Genomic DNA, 22063 nt, shown 5'->3' on the forward strand with positions numbered 1-22063 from the left:
ATTTAGTATGGAAAACCGCCTGTCCATACCAAGTGCTCAGCTCCATCCACCCGTATCTCTCGCTTCCCACACTTGCCATACTTATGAACCTCGACTCCCCCCACTGTCACGTTTTCAGAACACGAGGCCCCAGTGTCTTATCACTGTGATCCCATTCTATCATATCATAAGGCTTGTTATTTCATCTTGGGACTTTCTCATTCCAGTGAGCAAGCCCAGTTTTCAGGGGTGTTCTGATCTCTCAGTTTGGGTGGTTCTATTTTCTCCAAGTTCCCTTCTGACCCTCTAGGCTGTGAAGGATTTAGTGGCACAATATTCACCTGATCCACACAGAAACAGATTTTGAACCGATGCCATACTGAGTGGCTCAGGCCCCTCTGGTTCTAGTGAGCACCATTCTTTGCACAATTTCATTCTGCTGCCATTCGAAACGCAGGAATCCACCTTAAGAAGACACTGGTAAGACTGCCGTTAGTGTACCAGACCCCTGGCGGTCTGCTGTCTGTGAGCTGTTGAAGTCTGGGTCTTAGTGTGTAGATGAAGGGGCACCACCAGCAGCACCCTGAGAGCTGGCTGGTACAATCTTATTCACCTCTCTCTCTCCCTCAAGCAGCATGGGACAGCTTGTCCTGGGCTTCCTCATTACTGAATGGTTATCCTGGGGTGGACCACCAAGTTGTTTTAGTAGTAGCTAACACGTGCTGAATACCTACTCTCTGCTCAGTTTCTGCTAAATGCTTTTACCTACCTTCACTCATTTAATCCTCACAGCAACCATGGGTAGGTACTGCTCATCTCTTTATAGATAAGGACCTTGAGGCCTAGAGATACAGAATTTCCCACAAGATGGCAAATGCCTTCACAACTCTCCAACACTTAGAAAACCATAGTTTCTGTTGCATGCTTTTCATTTACGCTGCCGCCCTGTCCACTGTAGCCTCACCTCTAAAGGAAATCCTCCCCAGTTAGGTTTGCTGGGCACCTACCCTATCTCTTTTTGGTCTGTTCTTAGACTAACCTGAACCAGATGAATGAGGGCCAACCAGACATTCCAGCAGTGTATCAGCTGTTTCCCAACACACAAGGGATCTGCTCCTCCCCTTTAGCCGGTAAAGGATTTGCCTAGACCACTTTTTTTTTTTTAAGTGGTTTTTTTTGTTGTTGTTTTTTTTTTTTGACAGAGAGAGATCACAAGCAGGCAGAGAGGCAGGCAGAGAGAGAGGAGGAAGCAGGCTCCCCGCTGAGCAGAGAACCCAAAGGCAGGCAGAGAGAGAGGAGGAAGCAGGCTCCCCGCTGAGCAGAGAACCCTCAATCCCAGAACCCTGAGGTCATGATCTGAGCCGAAGGCAGCAGCTAAACCCACTGAGCCACCCAGGCGCTCCTGCCTAGACCACTTTATCCTTCAATGTAGCAAGACTTCTTTTGTTGAAAATTTATAGATCTGTTATTATTTCATTGCCCCATCACTATCATTTGAGTAAATTCAACTCAGCACCTCCAAGAAGCTATACAAGCTTGGGGAACTAAGCAAAGTATCACTTTGGAAAAAAGCCTCTATCAGAGACCATCTGATTGTCCTTCCTAAAAAGGATAGTTCTTGGGGCATCTGGCTGGCTCAGTCAGGCGAGCATACAACTCAAGTTCTCAGGGTTTTAAGTTCAAGCTCCATGTTGGTATGAGCCTACTTTAAAAAAAAAAAAAATGCATAGCCCTAATAATTTGTCTTTATTTTTTTAAGTAAGACTGACTGTGGTTTTCTGATATAGCATCATAGGCGTCCAGATTAATTAGCTATGTTTCTTGATGCCTCTCCCACCACTGCGTCTTGTAAACAATCCCCCCTACACACATATACACACACACTACATGTTTGATCTAAGCTTGTATGAGGGGGATCTGGGTCTTTTTCCTTCAGTTACTAATAAAAATACTACTATTAATAAACTAAATAACCTAAGTAAATAAAATAATGAATATATAACAATATCAACTCATGATGGTGTACTGTTATTATTCACAAATGGGGAAACAGGCACAGAAATGTTATGTGGATAGTAAGTATTAGATTTATGGTTAGGGATCCAGCCTAGGTCCTGTGTTTGTAACCTTATGTAGCCCTGCTTTGTCATTTAATATACTCACCAAAGATTCAGACTGGAAGACTCTCTCCAGTGACCAACATAGTGAAAAAACAAACAAACAAAAAAAGGTATTTCACTAATCTTTCAATCCTTTGGTAGGAGGACAAATTTAGTCTCCCCCCTCTTTGTGTGAACAGGAGGTACATCTGCCTGGGATTCTGCCTCCCCTTGGCTGTTTGAACAATTTCTCTACTATGGAATCATGACTTCACAACATTGTCCCCAAATGCCACCACTTCTGAGCCCCCTCTTCCTCTCGGTTTTTGACACTCCTGAACCCTGAGTTTGGCTTCCACACTTTGAACTCGTTCTACTCATCTATGCTTCCTTGCCTTTAGGTAGCTTTCTAGACTTCACCTGAATTAAGTAGATCCATTCCATTTCCTTGGGCTTCCTTCTTCGGTCAATACCTGCATTATCTCCTAACTAGTTTCCTGGTCCTGACTTGCCCTATGGCTACCCACACCCAGTTTGGCAATACAGGTTACAGAAGATGTCCCTTAAATTTCCTTCCATCTGCATTATTCTATGAACTTATCGAAGAAAAATGCCGCTCATAAAGTTACACGAATGTGTTTTTCTAAAAACCTATATATAGGAGGTAGGGAAATAATTTTAAAAATGTGAAATGTAGTTAATCATTGCTTTTTTAAATTTGAATGGTGCTTTAACATGGTATGAAAGAACATTAGAGTGAGAAAATTATTGGTAGTAGATGAGGGGGCAAACCACTTAAAGTGATTTATTAAGTAAATTATCTGAAATACGTGACTCAGCACATTAATTATGTTTTGAACTCAACTTTTGAGAGTATGAAAGTACAAAAATAATAGAAACTATCTAAATGGTAACCAACTATTTCATTAATATATGATATTAATGTAGGGTATAATGGGGCAAATATTTCAAAGAGAAATTGGTTTCTCCTTTTCATGTTATAATTGACCTGATAAATTAACATTTGAAAGTTGAATCACTCCTGATTTTCATGCATAGACATTGATTCTTGCATCAGAACTATTACATTTTGTGAATTTTAGAAATTGGTCTAAAATTTAATGTTCTAGAATATGATTACTTAAAGCAAAAGCTAATGATCTCATCTTGCCCTCAACTTTCAAGATGAATAGATTGTTCTGCATTAATTAAAAAAATGTGAAATGGAAGATGATTTACATGACTTACAGTTATTCTAAAATAGAACTTTTAATTGATTATTACTTTCCTTTATGCTTAAGTTGGCATCTGTGTTTCTGATAAATGGGGAAAAGTCACATAAATACCAAGGGTTGGTGGGGGTACAGGGAAGGAAGTAGAGAAAAACAGCCAAGGGAAAACTACTCATAAAAACTGATATTTTTTAGGGAAGATTTTGGAGGTCCTAGAACCACAAGGAAACTCAACCAGAGTCTCTTTCAGTTTTGCCTATACTTTCTTGTGCAAGCTTTCAGACAATTCCACACATGGCTACAGCATTTTTTATAGGCAGTTGGTGAGGATAAATGACATTGTGAAGTAGGTAAAGATTGTCTTCCACCATTCCCAGCCTCTGATTTCTGTGCTAATACCGCTCTGCTATAGAAGTCTTCTTCCTGAATTTATCAAGATGGAAGTAAGCCAGTCACCCTGTCTAACTGCAGATAAGACAAAAGCTGGGTCATTTAGCACCTGACTCTCTTGCCAGGTCAGGAGCAACAGAGAAACTGAGAGAGTGCATCACATGTAGTAAGGGTAAGAATGTTTCATGAAGTTTTGGTTTAGTTTTGTGTGTGTGTTTCCTCGATCAAAATATACTCTATTTCTTACTGTGAATTGCCAGAAATGGTTGAAAACCGCTGACTTATATTATCCAACCAACCACATATCATGGATGTTCTCATGGCTGTGTTCATGTTTAATTTCACATCCTACAAGTACTATCTAGGGAATTAATGAAATGCTTTCTGCTAGCAAAAAATAAAAAGGGGAAGATAACTACCTGGTGAATTTTCTACTATTAGAAGCTAAGAGGAGTGTTTAAACATTACCAAATTCACAATATCCTTTCTGAATTTGTTAATTGGCCGGTAATATAAACATTGAACCATCTGTTTGTGGATGTTGTAACAAAATATGGGTCTGAAGTCTACTGAAAAGTAGTCATTCTAAAAGAGGTTCTATATGTTCCTGCTGGTTAGTCTTGAAAGAATTATGTGTTTTTGAAGATCTTGAGATGTGCTCAATAATTAAATCGTATTAGTGGTAATTACCACCCTAGTAATGGTAGAAGATTTTAGTACAGGTAGGGATATTACAAAAACAACATTTTTATAAACTAATTTTCTCTAGTTTTCTTATTGTGATAAAGCCAAATAACATAAAATTTACTATCTTAACCGTTTTAAGGTGGATAATTCAGAGGCATTAAGTATATTCACATTGTCCTGTGACCATCACCATCTTCCACATCCTGAACCCTTTTCATCTTGCAAAACTGAAACTCTATAACCATTAAACAGTAATTCCCTATTCCCCTTCCCTCCACCCTGGGGTTATCGTCATCCCCAGTGACCTAGGAATCTGGCATCTTGTCACCATCACTAAATGATACTTGACAGGTTCCTATCAGTTAAATCTGGCAAAATTCAATTTTATCAAATAGTAACAATTTGGGACGCCTGGGTGGCTCAGTTGGTTAAGCAGCTGCCTTCGGCTCAGGTCATGATCCCAGCATCCTGGAATGGAGTCCCACATCAGGATCCTTGCTCCGCAGGGAGCCTGCTTCTCCCTCTGACTCTGCCTTCCACTCTGTCTGCCTGTGCTCGCTCTCGCTCTCTCTTCGACAAATAAATAAATAAAATCTTTAAAAAAAAAAATAGTAACAATTTGATGTAGAATCTTACCTGCTATATATTATGTCTCTCAATTTCTGTTCTTAGTTATTGTAGTAATGTACAGTGAGGTAAGGCACTGAGGAGAAAGAATTTGAAGTGCCTAGCTTGGGTGCCTGGGGGGCTCAGTGGGTTAAGCCTCTGCCTTCGGCTCAAGTCATGATCTCAGGATCCTGGGATTGAGTCTCGAATCAGGCTCTCTGCTCAGCAGGGAGTCTGCTTCCCCCCTCTCTCTGCCTACTTGTGATCTCTCTCTCTCTTTCTCTGTGTCAAATAAATAAAATTTTAAAAAATATTTATTACTTATTAAAAATAAATAAATAAAGCACCTGGCTTGCTCAGCAGGAAAAGAAATTAAGGTGAAAGAAAAGAAAGCAGATGATACAGTTTAAACTCCATTTAAGTATGATAACTGAGCTACCATGGGATTCAGCAAAGTACTGCTCATCTGCCTGCTACCTGTTCTTTTATACAGCCTGCAAGCTAAGAATGTTCTTTACATTTTAAATTGTCCAAAAAAATCAATATAAGAACAACATACCATGATATATGAAAATTATATAAAATTAAACTTTCAGTGTCCGTTAAATAGTTTTATTGGAACATAACCACACTTACGTTTTTATATACTGTTATGGCTGCTTTCATGCTATGAGGGCAGAGTTGAGTAGTTGTGACAGAAACCATTTGAGGCAATCTCATCACTTGGTACCACTGCTCAATACCCCACAAATCACCGTAATGTGGTTACAATAACTTCATGGTGTTTCAGTGTCATGCATATTGTCACACTGTGGCATTTTATATATTTTTTCATTATTAGTACATGCCAGTCTTGTCAAAAAACAAAAAAAGAGAAAACCATATTTCATGCTTTTAAAGCAGAGTACACTGTGGCTTATTTTTTTAATCACATTAGGTGTTACCAAAGCATTGTTTTTATGATCCAGTGACACTATAGGCATGTTAAAAAAACATAATATGTGTCAATATTACCAAACTAAGCACTCATCACAATATTTCCAAAACACAGGACAGCAACTGTCAGAAAAAAAATAGAAAATTCAAAATGAAATATCTCATCCCAGTAGAATTTCTTCCCAAAAATTAGAAATAGGAGTGCCTGGTTGGCTCAGTCAGTGAAGCTTGCAACTCTTGGTCTTGGGGACATGAATTCAGGCCCCATGTTGGGCGCAGAGCTTACTAAACAAACGAACAAAACAAAGCAAAATGAAATGAAATGAAACTGAGTATGCATACAAAATAAGTTTCTGAGTGGTTCATTTGTTAACATGCAAGGAAAACCATTAACAGATAGTGAGTTGATTAAATCATGCTTGATTGCAGTAGCTAAAGACATGTACCCGGGGGGGAAAAAAAAAAAACTTACTTAGATCATTAGACTTTCAGCAAAAACAGTTGCTCAAAGAACTGAGAAAATCAGGAAGAAAATAATAATCAATTTAAAAACAAGGCAAATGACTGAGTTTTTCTTGGTGCTTGATGAGTCAACAGATGCTACTGATACTACTCAGTTATTCTTGTTTATTTGGGAGTAATTGCTGAGTTTAGAGGGACTGACAAATTAACCTCTATAAGTAGTCTCTGTGAAGGAACTGTAGGAGAGAATATTTTCAAAGAAGTTGAGAAAACAATGATTGAGTACAACCTGAAGTGGAATCTGCTAAGATGTGTTACAGCTGATGGTGGTAAAAATGTGTGTGGAGCAGGAAAGGGTTTAGTCAGACAAATTTACAAAACTTGTAAAAATAAAAGGTGTTTAAAGCCTACTGTTAGGTAGGTGTTTAAAGCCTACTTATTTTGTATGCATACTCAGTTTCATTTCATTTCATTTTGCTTTGTTTTGTTCGTTTGTTTAGTGAGCTCTGCGCCCAACGTGGGGCCTGAATTCATGTCCCCAAGACCAAGAGTTGCATGCTTCACTGACTGAGCCAACCAGACACTCCTATTTCTAATTTTTGGGAAGAAATTCTACTGGGATGAAATATTTCATTTTGCATTTTCTATTTTTTTTTCTGTTGTTATTTATCAGCAGGTACATTGCAGAAAACATTTGAACTTACTGCTTCTTTTTAAAATAGTTTTATTGAATTATTATGCACATACCATGCAATTCACCCATTGGAAGAGTACAATTCAATATTCCTTTTGCATTTTCACAGAGTTGTGCAACCATCACCACAATCCAATCTTTTTTAAAGATTTTATTTATTTGACAGAGAGAGACACAGCAAGAGAGGGAACACAAGCAGGCGGAGTGTGAGAGGGAGAAGCAGGCTTCCCGCTGAGCAGGGAACCCCATTCGGGGTGCCATCACGGAACCCTGAGATCATGACCTGAACTGAAGGCAGCCACTTAATGATTGAGCCACCTAGGCCCCCTACCACAATCCATTTTTTAAGAAACATCTTTGTTCTCTCTAAATTAAAGGATACTCTTATATGCATTAGCAATCACACCTCCTCCCCACCCCCACCCCCAAAATCTTTTACCCCTAAGAACTCACCAATCTAGTTTCTGTGTCTATAAATTATCTGCTGTTATTCTTGACATTTCATATAAATGGAACCACATAATGTGTGATCTTTTGTGACTGGTGTCTTTCACTTAGCATATTTCCAAGGCTCATACGTGTTGTAGCATGTATCAGAACTTTATTTCTCATTGCTGAATAATATTTCACTCTAAAGATGCTACATTTTATTTATTCTTCATGAGTTGATAGATATTTGGGTTTTTCTACTTTTTAGCTACTATGAATAATATAGCTTTGCATATTTACATACAAGTTTTTGCAGGGATATATGTTTTCATTTCTCTTGGGTATATGCTTAGGAGTAGAATTGATGTGTTCAATCAGGATGATTTAATGTTTAATTTTTTGGGAAACTGCCAGACTGTTTTTCAAAATGCCCGTACCATTTTACAATCCCACCAGCAATGTATAAAGTGCTCCAATGTCCCCGCATCTTTACCAACACTTGTTATTTTCTCTTTTTTTTATTATAGCCATCTTGGTGGGTATGAAGTAACATCTCATCATACTTTTTATGAACATTTCTGTAATGATTAATGACATCTTGTCATGTGATTATTGGCTATCTGTGTATCTTCTTTGAAATAATGCCTGTTTAAATCCTTCACCCATTTAAAAAACTGGGTTTCTTTTATTATTGCGTTGTGAGAGTTCTTTATATATACTCTATACAAGCCTCTTATGAGATCTATTTTCAAATGTTTTCTTCCATAGTGTGGGTTACCTTTTTTGCTTTCTTGATGGTCTCATTTGTGAACACTTTCATTGTCATATTTTAAAATCATTGTCTAACCTAAGATTATAAAATTTACTCCTATGTTTGCTTCTAAGAGTTTCGCTCTTACATTTGGGTCTATGATCTAAAAGTAAATTTTGAAATAATTTGGGCATATAGTGTGAAGTAGGTTTTGCTCTTTTGCATAGGAATATTCAGTTGTTCCAGCACCATTTGTTGCAAAGACTTTTCTTTCCTCACTTACTTGTCTTTGCAACCTTGTAAAAAATCAATTGATCATAAATGTAAAGGTTTATTTCTGGACTCTCAATTCTATTCTAATGATTTAGATGTCTATCTTTATGCCAGTACCACACAGTTTTGCTTACTGTAGCTTTGTACTAAAATTTAAAATTGGGAAATGTGATTATTAAAAATTCCTTCTTTTTTTCAAGATTGTTTTGGCCATTGTTGATGTCTTGCATTTCCATATACATTTTAAGATCACCTTTCAATTTCTGAAAATATTATCTTCACCAAACCAATAGTGCCAATGGTGATCTTCCTTCTTGTGGACTTGACCATCATAAATTCCATTAATTTTTTTCAGAAATAGAGGTTGAGTATTCTGCCTTGCCCTGCTATACAGCATTTCCATAACTTAGCGGTGGTGAAGTTTCACTGCAAATGTGTGAGCTCAGGGCCAAGACTGAAATTTTTAGTAACTGTCCTCAACCACTCCTATGGAATGCTGAGTAGCTTTTGGAACACAGAATGGCTAATGGAAATTAGCTTTTGTAACAGACTTGATAATGAATTCATTAACAATCTACAAGACCAAATCACAAGACAACACAAGTACTTATATGCAAAAATTACACTGAGGTAAAGTCATTTCAATAACCTTAACTTGTCACTCATAAGTAATGTCTCAGGCTGCTTTATACATTTCCCCTCACGCCAAAAGTTATAACAAGAATTCAGATGTTCTTTAAAAAAAAAAAAAAAGAATTGAGATGTTCATCTCCACTCGAATTTGCACTATATGTATTTTTCCAGTTTAAACTACAGTTCTAGTATTGTGTTTCAGACTTCAATGTAAGTACAAAGAAAATTTATCTATTTCAAAATACATTTAAGGGGCACCTTGATGGCTCAGTCGGTTAAGCATCCCACTCTTGGTTTCACCTCAGGTCATGATTTCATGGGTCATGAGGTTGAGCCCATCATCCTCCTGCACTCTATACTCCGTGAGGAGTCTGTTTGAAGATTTTCTCCCTCTGCCCCCCAAATCCCTCTCTCTCTTTCTCTATCTAAAATAAATAATCGTAAAAAAATACATTTAACTGTGCAATGAGGAACTTCTTCCTAACCTTTAATTGGAAATAATTAATTGCTGCAATAGAATAGTACACTAAAAAGTAAATACCAAATGAATTTAATAGAATTCTGTAAAAGTCTACTGAAAGATGAATATCCTCAATTAAAATTATTAACTTATATTGGGAGGTATGAACTTCCTTAGTGATGATTGTGTAATATTGTGAATGTACTAAAAAACCAGTGAACATATAGTTAAAATTATTAAAATGGTGAATTTTATGTTTTGTGACTTTTATCTCAGTTAAGAAAATTATAAACTCAAGGATTAAGATCAGTATATGGCAATGCCTGTTGGTGTAAAAGACATTTTCAGATATGGAATACATAAAATCTCATTGCAGAATACAGTTACGCTGAAAAGAAATTAAAAAAAGAAATCTCATTGCAGGTCAGCATTAACAAATGAATACTTGGGAAATGTATTTTTTTTTTTTTTTAAGATTTTATTTATTAGTTTGACAGAGAGAGATCACAGTAGGAGAGAGGAAGGGAAGAGATCACAGAGAGAGGAAGGGAAGCAGGGCCCCCGCCGAGCAGAGAGCCCGATGTGGGACTCGATCCCAGGACCCTGAGATCATGACCTGAGCTGAAGGCAGCGGATTAACCCACTGAGCCACCCAGGCGCCCCGGGAAATGTATTTTGATGGTGGAGAAAACTTTGAACTCTAATTAAACAAGATTTTTAAAAATTCTGTTCTCATGAACAGAACTGTCTTACAAAAAGTTGTATTCGATTATTAATAGTATATTTGCAATTTTATGAATAAAATTTTGTGAAAACTTTTCTTTTTTGCTATATAAGAATTACATAATATCCTCAATTTTGCCTCTTGACCTACAAAGCCTAAAATGTTTACTATGTGACCCTTTATAGAAAAATGTTTGTTGAGGTGCCTGAGTGGCTCAGTGGGTTAAAGCCTCTGCTTTCGGCTCAGGTAATGATCCCAGCGTCCAAGGATCAAGCCCCGCATCGAGTCCCGCATCGAGCCCCAAATCGGGCTCTCTGCTCAACAGGGAGCCTGCTTTCCTTCCTCTCTCTCTCTGCCTGCCTCTCTGCCTACTTGTGATCTCTGTCAAATAAATAAATAAATAAATAAATAATTTTTTTAAAGAAGAATGTTTGTTGACCTTGCTCTGGGTAGATGGATTAATGATATTGGCTAAGAGTGGAGTTTTTAATCTATAGAATGCAGAGAGGCGGGCAGAGAGAGAGAGGAGGAAGCAGGCTTCCTGCTGAGGAGAAAGCCTGATGCAGGACCTGATTCGGGGCTCAATCCTGGGATTGACCCTGGGATCATGACCTGAGCCGAAGGCAGAGGCTTCTGCTTCTGCCTTCTGAGGAAGGTACCTGGGTGCCTACTGAGCCACCCAGGTGCCCCTAGAATGCTTTTAATTATATATCCCTGATTTAGGATTTTTTATAGTAAACATACCCAGAACCTCTGGGTTTATAACCTTGAAAAGGTCATGTAAGCTATACAACTCTGAGGTATAAATGGAGATATAAAATGGAGATGTGTTACAACTTAAACACTCCCCACTATGTGAGGTGACCCTCATCATTTAAAGGCTTCACTTATTCTAGACCACAGAGTACCTATGTGATCTGAAAAGGAAGGACCTACAAAACCAGTAGGATGCCCTAGACCTCTCTCTACTTGACCTGTGCCTCTCGATTGCCTTATCATTAAAATTATTAATAAAGCTTGATGCTAGATAAAACCCCTTATGTTTGTGAGTCAGATATGATTCACAATTCAGTTCAATTCCATGTGTGAGTTCAAATATTATTCATATATGTGAAAATCCAAAGTAAGCTTTCAGACTCACAACAAATGATTTTGGCAAGACAATACCAAATTATTTCATGCTTGGAGTAAAGAATGGTGAATTTCTCTTAAAGTAGGTAAAAGTGCCATATTTTCTAAAAGAATTATTTGGTATATTTTGGTAAGGAAGCTATGTTACCTTCTGCTCAACAGTCTAGATATTTCTTAAAGTCCCTTTAAGTTCAGCCCCTTTCTGTGTTTAAAGTTTTATTATTTACAATTAATATCTTTTCATAGATACAAACCAATATATGTGAGTAATAAGGATGTTAAGACCAAATGTACTATATCATCTGTGAATAGCAAAAATTAAATTTGGTCACTTCATCCTTACCTAATAATTATTATCTACTTTTCAGGTTTTGAAAAGTAGATAATTATTATCTACTTAATAGTTAAAGGATAATAATTATTATTCTTTAAAATTTTTTATGAACTGTATCTTTGCCTTTGAGATATATTTTTCTTTCATTCTTTATGGTAAATTCTTAAATTTACACCAAGAAAAGTCTTCCACCTCAAAACTGGAGAGTTTTCAGAAAAAAGCAAAACAAACTTATAAGCAATTCTTATTGCTTATTAATCCCCCCTGGAACATTTTGATCCTAATGAGATCTACTAGTATTAATGCCTTTTATAACTTTGATCCTGTGAAATACTGCCTGCATAAATTTATAATGTTTCTATGTTGATATTTAGACTGCTTATAACTGACTGTCAAGAAAAAACTTATAAAGATGAAAGTTTTTTTCACACTATTTCATTTTATAAGTGACAATTCACTGCATATCAGTCACATCCTAGAAACAAGACATCCTCATGATGACGATGAAATTGGAAGATTTTGAATCAAATGAAAATGTGCAAAATTTGTCAGCAGGAGAAAGATAAGAAACGTTTAGTAAAAGTATTTTACTTGAGTGGCTACTGTAATTACGAATCATCTGCTTGTATATACATTACGTATCCTTTTTTTGTTTTGTTTTTAAGGAAAAACATTAATTTGGGGACTACGTCAAGAATAGTATCATCTACATGGGCATTCCCTCTTCCTACGATTTCAGAAAATCTTTGAGAACTATTTGAGAAAATGCAGAAGATCTTGCAAACAGATGACATTACCAATACCCAAGCTCTTAGAAAAGGGAAAAGGAAAAGGACAGAGACAATGGACTCAGAGAATGCAAATAGTGACATGGATAAAGGACAGGTTGGTGTTCTGTTACCTCAGTATAACTTTATTATCTAGCTTCAGCATAATTCCATAGTGCTTTTCATAATTTTTTACTTCAGTACTTTCTCTTCTTCTATTAACTCATTGTTCCCTTTAATTCTTTGTTCAACCAAGGGAATAAAAATTTCATATTCTCTTTGTAATGTTGAACAAGTTGAGTTAGAAACATACTCAAAAGACATTTTACCTGCTTCTATTTAAGTATGACCAATTATGCCATTGTTCAAACTTTCACTCATATTCTGGGAAATGAAGGAGAGGAAACTGTCAGAAACTATTTTTCCTCTCAAAAAGTACTAAAGAAATTGAAATATCTATGTCTTCTTTAATATTTACTGTTTCTCTTCTTTTATAACTCCGGTTTGTGGCCCATGTTCATCACTGGTTTGATGTGGGCTCCTTTCTTTTTTTATTTATTTATTCCTTTTTAAGCTGTATTCCCCACTCGCATTGTCCTCTTATACTTTGAACAACCCAATAATGTGTGTATCTTTTTTCATTTTATGTGTGTGTCTTTGCAGTATATATATTTGTGTATGTCTTTGTAATACATGTAGTTTGTTATGTGCATGTATTCTTATTTAATTTTTTAAATACATACTATACATTCTCATAGTTTAAAATATTTTTTAATCTTCTGGGGATGGTGTTTAGAGGAATTCAGGATGGCCTGGCATTTGACACACTATTATAAGGTACTGTAAAATATAGCCCCTAGCAAAACTAGGCAGTCCCAAAACTATGGTAATGGAGCTGTTTACCTTTATACCAAGAAGATTGGGAAACTGGCAAAATTTGTGGTGGAATGTTCTCGGTTCATCTTTAAGGAGTTTATGCTACGAGACTTAAAGTTCTTACGAGGATCTAGGGGTGCCTGGGTGGCTCAGTTGGTTAAACTTCTGACTCGATTTCAGCTTAGGTCATGATCTCAGAGTCCTGAGATTGAGCCTGAGTTGGGCTCCTCCTTTAGTGAGGAGATTTCTTGAGATTCTTTCTCTCCATCTCCCCCCACCCTCCCACATAAGAGCACATGCTTTCTCTCTCAAATAAATCTTTAAAGTTCTTACAAGGTCTTTCTAAAATTTAAAAACATGTCAGCAGGATCCATGATGGTTCCACATGTGCTAAATGTGTGCCTGACAGGATTAAGTGAGCTTTCTTTATTAAGCAGAAAATTATTGTGAAAGTGTTGAAGGCACAAGAAAGCAAAATTAAAGAAATAAAAATAAAGCTTTTCTGAGTTTAAAAAATCAGAAGGCATGTATTTTAATATATATAAATATATATTTTAAGGTAAATGGTGAAAATTCTCACTCACTTCCCTGTCTCCCATCCACCCTGTTCCCCCCTCCCACCTACACTATAGGTAACCACATTTATTGCTTTCTTTGTTAATCCTTCCAGTGTTTCTTTGTTCAAATAAAACAAATATAAAAATAGATATTTTGTCCCCTCTTTTGCACAAAAAAGTAACTTATCAGATATGCTGCTTTGTACTTTGCTTTTTTACTTAATATTTTTTTAAGATCTATCACTAGTGTATAAAGAACTTTCTCTTTTTTATAGCTCCATATTATTCCACTGTGTCTATGTACCAGTCTTTATTTAGCCAGTATCCTATGATGGATATGGCTTGCTTCCAACTTTTTCGTTCTTACCAATCACACATTGTACATCTTTACAAGTTGCATTGTACAACTTTATGGATAGATCATTTAGTACATCATTTAGTAGTACATTGGTATCATGATATATACCTCAATCTGTTTCTGATTTTTCCATCAGCACTGATTTTACTATGGCAGCTCCACAATGTTGAGGATCTCTCTTATCTTGCTGGTCTACCTTACTTAACATGCAACACCTATCTCTGGGTCTAAACTGACTACTCAAGGGGCATCTGGTGGCTCAGTCAGTTAAGAATCTGCCTTCAGCTCAGGTCATGATCCCAAAGTCCTGGGTTTGAGACTTGTGTCAGGCTCCCTCTGTAGGGAGTCTGCTTCTCCCTCTCCCTCTATTCCTCTCCCTTGTTCATGTTCTCTCTCTTTTTCTCTCTTTCTCTCTCAAATAAATAAGTAAAATCTTTTTTTAAGTTCTTTTATATTCAAAGTAATTATTTGTAGATATGTATTTATTGTCATTTTGCTATTTGTTTTGTGGTTATTTCTATAGGTTTTCTCTGATCCTTTCTTCTCTTGCTCTCTTTCATGGTTTTTGACCTGATACCCAGTTTTTGACTTGTGGTTACCATTAGGTTTGCATAAAATAGTTTCTGCATAGAACAGTCTATATTAGGTTGATGATTGCTTAATTTTGAAACCATCCTTTACACTTCTCCTCATATTTTAGGTATATAATGCCATATTCTACATCCTTTCATTTTATGAATAACTTTTTCTGGTTTTTACAAAAGTACTTACTTATATTGCTTTTGTATTTTTTTACTTTTCATACTCTCATTTGTGGTCTTTCCTTTTCATTCAAAGAGTCTCCTTTAATATTTCTTGTAGGGCTGCATTAGTGGTGATGAGTTACTTTATTTATTTTTTTTTTTATGAAAAACTCTTTATCTCTCCTTCTATTCTGTGTAATAGCCTTGGTGGATAGAGTATTCTTGGCTGCAGATTTTTCCCTTTCAACACTTTGAATATGTCATGCCACTCCCTCCTGGCCCACAAAGTTTCTGCTGAAAAATCCACTGAAAACCTTATGGAGTTTCCTTTGTATGTAACTAACTTTTATTCTCTTGTTATTTTGAAATATTTTTCTTTATCATTACTTTTTACCATTTTAATTACTATGTGTCTTGGTGCAGACCTCCTTGGGTTGAATTAGGGGAGGGGGGCTCTCTCTGTGCCTCTTTCCCCCAGATACCTATTTCCTTCCCCAGATTAGGGAAGTTTTAAGCTATTATTTCTTCTTATAAATATTCTGCCCCCTTTTCTCTCTCTTCTTCTGAGATCCTTATAATGAGAATGTTATTATGCTTGATGGAGTCATCGATTTCCCTAAGATTATCTCAATTTGCATAATTTTCTTTCCTCTCCTTTGCTCAGCTTGGTTACTTTCCATTACTCTATCTTCCATGTCATTAATTAATTCTTCTGCTTCATCTAGTCTGCTATTTATTCCATCAAGTATACTTTTTAAAAGATTTTTTGTTTGAGAGAGAGGGAGAAAGAACTCATGAGCAGAGGGAGGGACAGAAGAAGAGAGAAAAGCAGACTCCCTGCTGAACAGGAAGTCCAAGGTGGGGCTTGATCCAGGACCCTGGCATTATGACCTGAGCTGAAGGCAGACACCTAACCAACTGAGCCACCCAGATGCCCCAACCATCGAGTGTATTTTGAATTTCATTTATTGTGTTATCTCTGATTGGTTCTTTTTTTATCTCTGTGTTAAAGGTCTCACTGATGTCCTCCACTCTTTTCTCAAGTCCAGTGAGTATCTTTATGATCATTACTTTAAAACTATCTATCAGGCATATTACTTATATCTGTTTTGCTTAGATCTCTTGCTATGATTAGGTCCTGTTCTTTCATTTGGGACATATTCATCTGTCTCTTCATTTTGTCTAACTCTCTGTGTCTGTTTCTCAGTGTTAGGAAAGTCAGCTACTTCTTTTGCTTTTAACAATAATAGCCTTATGAAGAAGAGGTCCTGTAGTGCCCTGCTGTGCAGTGTTCCCTGTTCCCCAGGGCCTATCATTTCAGGGAGTATCTCTTATATGTGTTGCTTGTGCTCTGCTGTTAAGTCGCATTTCAGGGAGTATCTCTTATATGTGTTCCTTGTGCTCTGCTGTTAAGTCTTGGCCTCTTCTTCCTTCAGTGCAGTTGTCTGAAGAGGCTCTCTGCCAGCAAGAGTCAGGACCACTGCCATCTTCTATAAGGTTCTGGCATTGTGTGGACTCACTGTTCTCACACTAAACTATTTCTATTTCACCAGTTTCCCCAGCACTCACCTGTCTCCTGACCAGGACAGAGAGACAATTTGGATTCTCTAGCTGCTTTTCAAGAACTCTGGGGAGTCTGACTGTTTTCTCTTATCCAGCTGTCTAGATACTTATTTTTGGCCATTTCTAATTTATGATCCAGAGAGGCACCATTAACACCCTAGGGTTAATGATGGACATGGGGACTCTTTTTAGGGAGTTGTTTTGTTTTGTTTTGTTTTAAACATTTTACTTATTTATTTGTCAAAGAGAGAGAAAGAGAGCAAGCACCAGCAGGGGGAGCAGCAGGCAAAGGGAGAAGCAGGCTCCCTACTGAGCAAGGAGCCCAATGTACTTGATCCCAGGACCCTGGGATCATGACCTGAGCTGAAGGTAGACACTTAACCAACTGAGCCACCCAGGTGTCCCTCTTTACAGAGTTTTTAATAAACTGAGGAGCAGGAGCCAACCCTGTTATTCTAGGATTGCTCCTCATTTATCTGGATATTTCTATCATATACCCTTATTCTTGTGACCCATCTCTCCTCCCCCCAAACAGTGGGGTCAGGAAGAGCAAAGACACTTGAATCTGATTTCCTGCCATCCCAGCTCCTTTTTTTCCAGGCTTCTCCTGGCACCAGAATGTCTCTTCCCTTCCTGTGCAACATTAAACATTATGTCATAACTTTATCTCTTCTACTCTAAAGTTTATTTATACTCCAGGATTGACTGAGTGGTTCAGTCAGTTAAGCATCTGCCTGTGGCTTGGGTCATGATCTCCAGGTCCTGGAATCAAGTCCCATATCGGGAATCCCTGCTCAGCAGGGAGTCTGCTTCTCCTACTCCCTTTGTCCCTCCCCCACCACACTGGAGCTCCCTCTCTCTTAAATGAATACATAAAATATTTTTAAATAAATAAATAAAATAAAAATTAAAAAACTTTTATACTCCAGCCTTTTGGCTCTTTATAAATTCCATTCTATACTCCAATTTTCCATAAAAATAGAAAGATAGATAGATACACAAGATTAATAATTTGAATAAATCCTTTCCTGGATCAATACAGCCTAGGTCTTGCAACCCAAGTACATATGTTTTCAGACTTTTGTCTTAGTATTGACCTTAAAAATTACTTCTAAAACTAAAAGGAAAGCAGGAATGCTTTGTCCTAAGTGAATCTTCTTTCTCTTTTCTCTGATGCAATAAGCCCCCAAATTTCTCAGTCTCAACAGAGAGGCTGTGAGTGAAAAGTTAGGGGAGAAATAGAGGGTGAAGATGAGTTACAAAGATCTGAATAGCTGTCTGGTTGATTCTTCTCTGTTATACAATTTTTCTACTTTATATTCTTCACTGAAGTTAGACAGAATCCTGATTTCTGCTATGTGACAGATGTGTGCATGAAACTTTGATGTCTTCCCTTTTCTGAGCTCCCCTGCAGGGGGGAAGACAAAGCTGAGGCTAGTTCACTAGGTAGGACAACTCTTCATCTGGAGCAAGAAATGCCTGGGAGATGAGGGTTTTGTAGGTCTGATTAAGTCCCTTCAGCATATAGAACATGGGATAAACCATTAAAGTCACTTTGAACCTTCTTTTGTTGTACCTGCTTTGTATTTTAGAGAGACCCATATTCAGGAAATGCTTTTCTACCTGGTGAGAGCTCCAGTGAAGATGAAGAGCCTTTAGCAGAACTATCAAAGGAGGAATTGTGCATGAAAATAAAAAGTCTGAAACAAAAACTAACAAACACCCGGAAAGAAAACAGCCGACTTCGACAGTCTTTGGTCATGCTTCAAGGTAAACTTTGATAAAATTGATATTTTTAGATAAAAGTAAAAATATATGATGAATGAAAATTACTGCAAATCAGCTGTCAAGAGTGAAAAACCAAATCAGTGCTTCAGAGAAAAAAAATCAAAAATCACATTTTAAGAAAATCTATGATTATATAATTTAACACAGAAGCACTCATCTTTAAGCCCTTAGTTTATGACTTAGGGAATTTTAGATTATTCCTACAAAATATCAAATGTTGTATTCATTTAATAATATTCAATGGCTATTTATTGAGCATTTAATAGGGGTTACTCACTGTGGTAGGCCCCAGAGAGAAAAGGTTAGTAAGACAGAACAAATAAGTTATCATGTTCATAATGTGCTTATCTTATTCCCCTCTGCTAAGGAAAGTACTAGAAAATGGGACCTATTATGAGACATTATAGAACCACTGGAAATAAAGATCCTGTACACTGAAGTATAGTTTTGGAGTTGGGAAAAGTAGTCTGGGAAAATAGTCGCATTCCACTGAAGACTAATAAAGGAGAAAGATCAATTTATGCAAATTAAAAACCACTTGGTATAATGTCTTTTTTAGGATCCTATATTGTATTTAAGTGTTTAGTTTTCAAAAATTATGTTTTCCATTTGCAGTTAAGCATCATGCACTATTTTGTGCTGCTGAATATTTGGCAATCATGTCTTGTGTTGGGCAATATTCTGTTGTAAAACAGTAAATACACAGACCATTTTGAAAATAAATCCCTCTGGCTGCTATGTACAAATGAGTACAAATAACACAAGAAAGAAATCAGGGAAGGGCCACTCTCCAACAGTATTGCAGTCATCCAGACTAACATGATGGCACCCTAGCCCAGGACAATGGTTATCGAAGTAAAGAGGACAGTTCCACATAATTATGGAGGCAGAACTGATAGGAGATAGATAGAACATGGTGATGAGCTAGATTTTCATTTTGTGGTAATGACTCATATACTTTCCTAATAATATTTATTACAGTGAAGACTTCATAGTTTTAAGTAGAAGCAGTTACAGCTAAAATATATTTATTCCAACACCAAACCATTATGTCTTTATTTTTTTCTACTTTAAATATTGAATTTTTATAACCAATGTTTTGCCTTTTTTTTTTTTTCTGGTGAGGTTTTTGTGATTTCAAACAACAGATCATTCTCATTTTCATATAATCTGTTCCAGGACTTAGAGTAAGATGAAAAGCTAGTTTATAAAGTTAGTATAAATTGCTGGCTAAAAGTATTGATTTTTGAGTTACAGGCCTTGGTTTGAATCCCAACTCTGCTGACTGGCTATACAACTGGTGCCATGTATACCTGCTTTGTATTTTATGGGCCCCCAGCTCCAACTTCAAAATGGGAGGGGGGGAGGTGGCGGCGATAACCTATCATGTCCTTGCTGCTGTGATGATTAGAAGAGATCATTGGAAGAAATGCTTCACCCAAAGCACATGACAGGTGTTCAGTAATGGTATTTATTATTGTTACTGTCTCTGCTTTTATCAACACCAGAACCTGACACATAGAAGCCCCAAAAGAAAATTATTACACCAATTTTTGTTATACATTTAGATGATAAAATTCTAAGTGTGAGTAGCAAATGAGTTTCAATAGTATGTGAAAAGAATCACTATGACAAGCTTCTTCTCCCTCCCACACTCCCAGTTGCCATTTCATTTTTTCTCTCTGCCAACTTTTTACACCTCCTCCCATATCCTCACTCTCAGTTGATGACTTTGCTTCTGACTTCATTGAGAAATTGAAGGATATGAAATAGACTGCCGTCTCCTTGCACCCATGCTTTTTTTTTTTTTTTTTTTTTTGTATTTTTGTTTTTAAAGTAAGCTCTATGCCAAACTTAGGGCTTGAACTCACTACCTCAAGATGAAGAACTGCATGCTCTACCAACTGAACCAGCCAAGTGCCCTATCCCTGCACCTATGCCTTATGCTTCACTCTCTCCTGTCACTCATGATGACCTACTCTCTTGTCTAGCCAAAAACAGTTATCTCCACCTATGCGTTAGATGCCATCCTCTTTCACCTAAGGACATAGCTCCAGAGCTTCTCCTGGCTCTCCAACACAAGATAAAATTTTCCTTCTCTAATGAATCATTCCCCTTTGCACCAGACTTACCATTATTTAAAAAACAAAACCAAACCCCTTCCAAGCTATTTGCTTCTCCACCTTCCACCCTATTTCTTTCCTCCCCTTTATAGGAAAAACTCCCTAAATGATCTTGATGCTACATACTGTGTTCAATTTTTCCCCTTCTATCCTCTCTGGATCTACTTCAATTAGTTCCTTATTGTTCTATTATAATTTCTTTCCCTTATTCACTATAACTCCCATATATAAGTTTACTGGTAACAAAAAGTACTACAAATTGCATAACTTAAACAACAGAACTGTGCTGTCTGCCACTTCTGGAGGCTAACATTCCAAAATTAAAGTGTCAGCAGGATCACACTCCCGCAAAAGGCACCAGGGAAGCCCTCTCTCCCAGCTTCTGGTTGTTCCTTGACTTGAGGCCATGTAATACCAGGCTTCCTGTGGTGTTCTCCCCATATGCTTATCTCTCATCATGTCTAAATTTCCCCATTCTTATAAGGACACCAGTCATACTGGATCAGGGCCCACCTTAATGACCTCAGTTAAATTTGATGACATATATAAAGACCCTATTTCCAAATAAGTTTGCACTCTGAGGTACTAGGGGTTAGGACTCCAATTTATCTTTTTGAGGGGACACAATTCAACCCATAACATTCCATATTGCTAATCTCAAAAACCATTTTTTTTTTTTGAGAGAGAGCACAGGGGGAGAGTAAGAGGGAGAAGCAGAGAGCTCAATGCGGGGCTCGATCCCAAGACCCTGAGATCATGACCTGAGCCCAAGGCAGATGCTTAGCCAACTGAGCCCCCCAGGTGCTCCTCAAAAGCCATTTCTTTTTTTTTTTTTTTTTCAAAAGCCATTTCTTGATGATCATCTAATTGCCCTGTGACCAGCATTTGAGACATTTGGCTATCTCTCCTTCTCTGGAAGTTTCCTCATTTAGCTTTTAGGACACCACATTTATCAGTTTTCCTCTTACACTGCTGATCTTTCTATCTAAATCCATATGGCTGATTTATTTTATCATCTTACTCTCTAAATATTTGATGATGCCCCAAGCTCAGACCTTGAACTTCTTTTCTTTCTATGTACACTCACTTCATAGGTGATCATATCTAATTACATGATGTTAAAATCCATCAATAAACTATGATTCTCCAGCCAGGACTTCACCCTTTAACCCAAACTCATTGTCCAACTGTGTACATGACATAACTGACAGGTTTCTCAGACTAACATGTGCAAACCACACTCCTGACCTGTATTTGCCTTTCTTCCTCATCTTGGTTAATGCTAACTTCATTGTTCCAATTTCTCAAATGAAAAACCAATTTCTATATTTCTTTTACATCATACACTCAGTCCATTGACAAATCTTACTGACCTTGTTTTCAAAACATTTTTGGGATACAATCCTTTTTACCATCCCTACTACTGTCACTCTAGTCCAAGCCACCATTATCTCACACATAGAATATT

General features: G+C 37.1%; 1 protein-coding gene across 2 annotated transcripts in view; it reads left to right on the forward strand.

The window, feature by feature from the left end:
• The window catches only part of BEND6 (BEN domain containing 6), a 42817-nt gene that overhangs the window by 7045 nt on the left and 13709 nt on the right, over positions 1-22063 (forward strand). The window contains exons 2-4 of one of the 2 annotated variants that reach the window (XM_045071211.1): positions 12486-12705; positions 16134-16169; positions 18277-18454. In XM_045071211.1, coding sequence (XP_044927146.1) covers positions 12586-12705; positions 16134-16169; positions 18277-18454 — 334 coding nt within the window. In that variant the 5' untranslated portion in view covers positions 12486-12585. The remainder of the gene's footprint in view (positions 1-12485; positions 12706-16133; positions 16170-18276; positions 18455-22063) is intronic. The other variant, XM_045071212.1, reaches the window with a different exon arrangement.

This window comes from Mustela putorius, unplaced genomic scaffold (genome assembly GCF_011764305.1).
Source record: "Mustela putorius furo isolate JIRA1106 unplaced genomic scaffold, ASM1176430v1.1 tig00003983_pilon_pilon_pilon, whole genome shotgun sequence".
Taxonomy (NCBI): domain Eukaryota; kingdom Metazoa; phylum Chordata; class Mammalia; order Carnivora; family Mustelidae; genus Mustela; species Mustela putorius.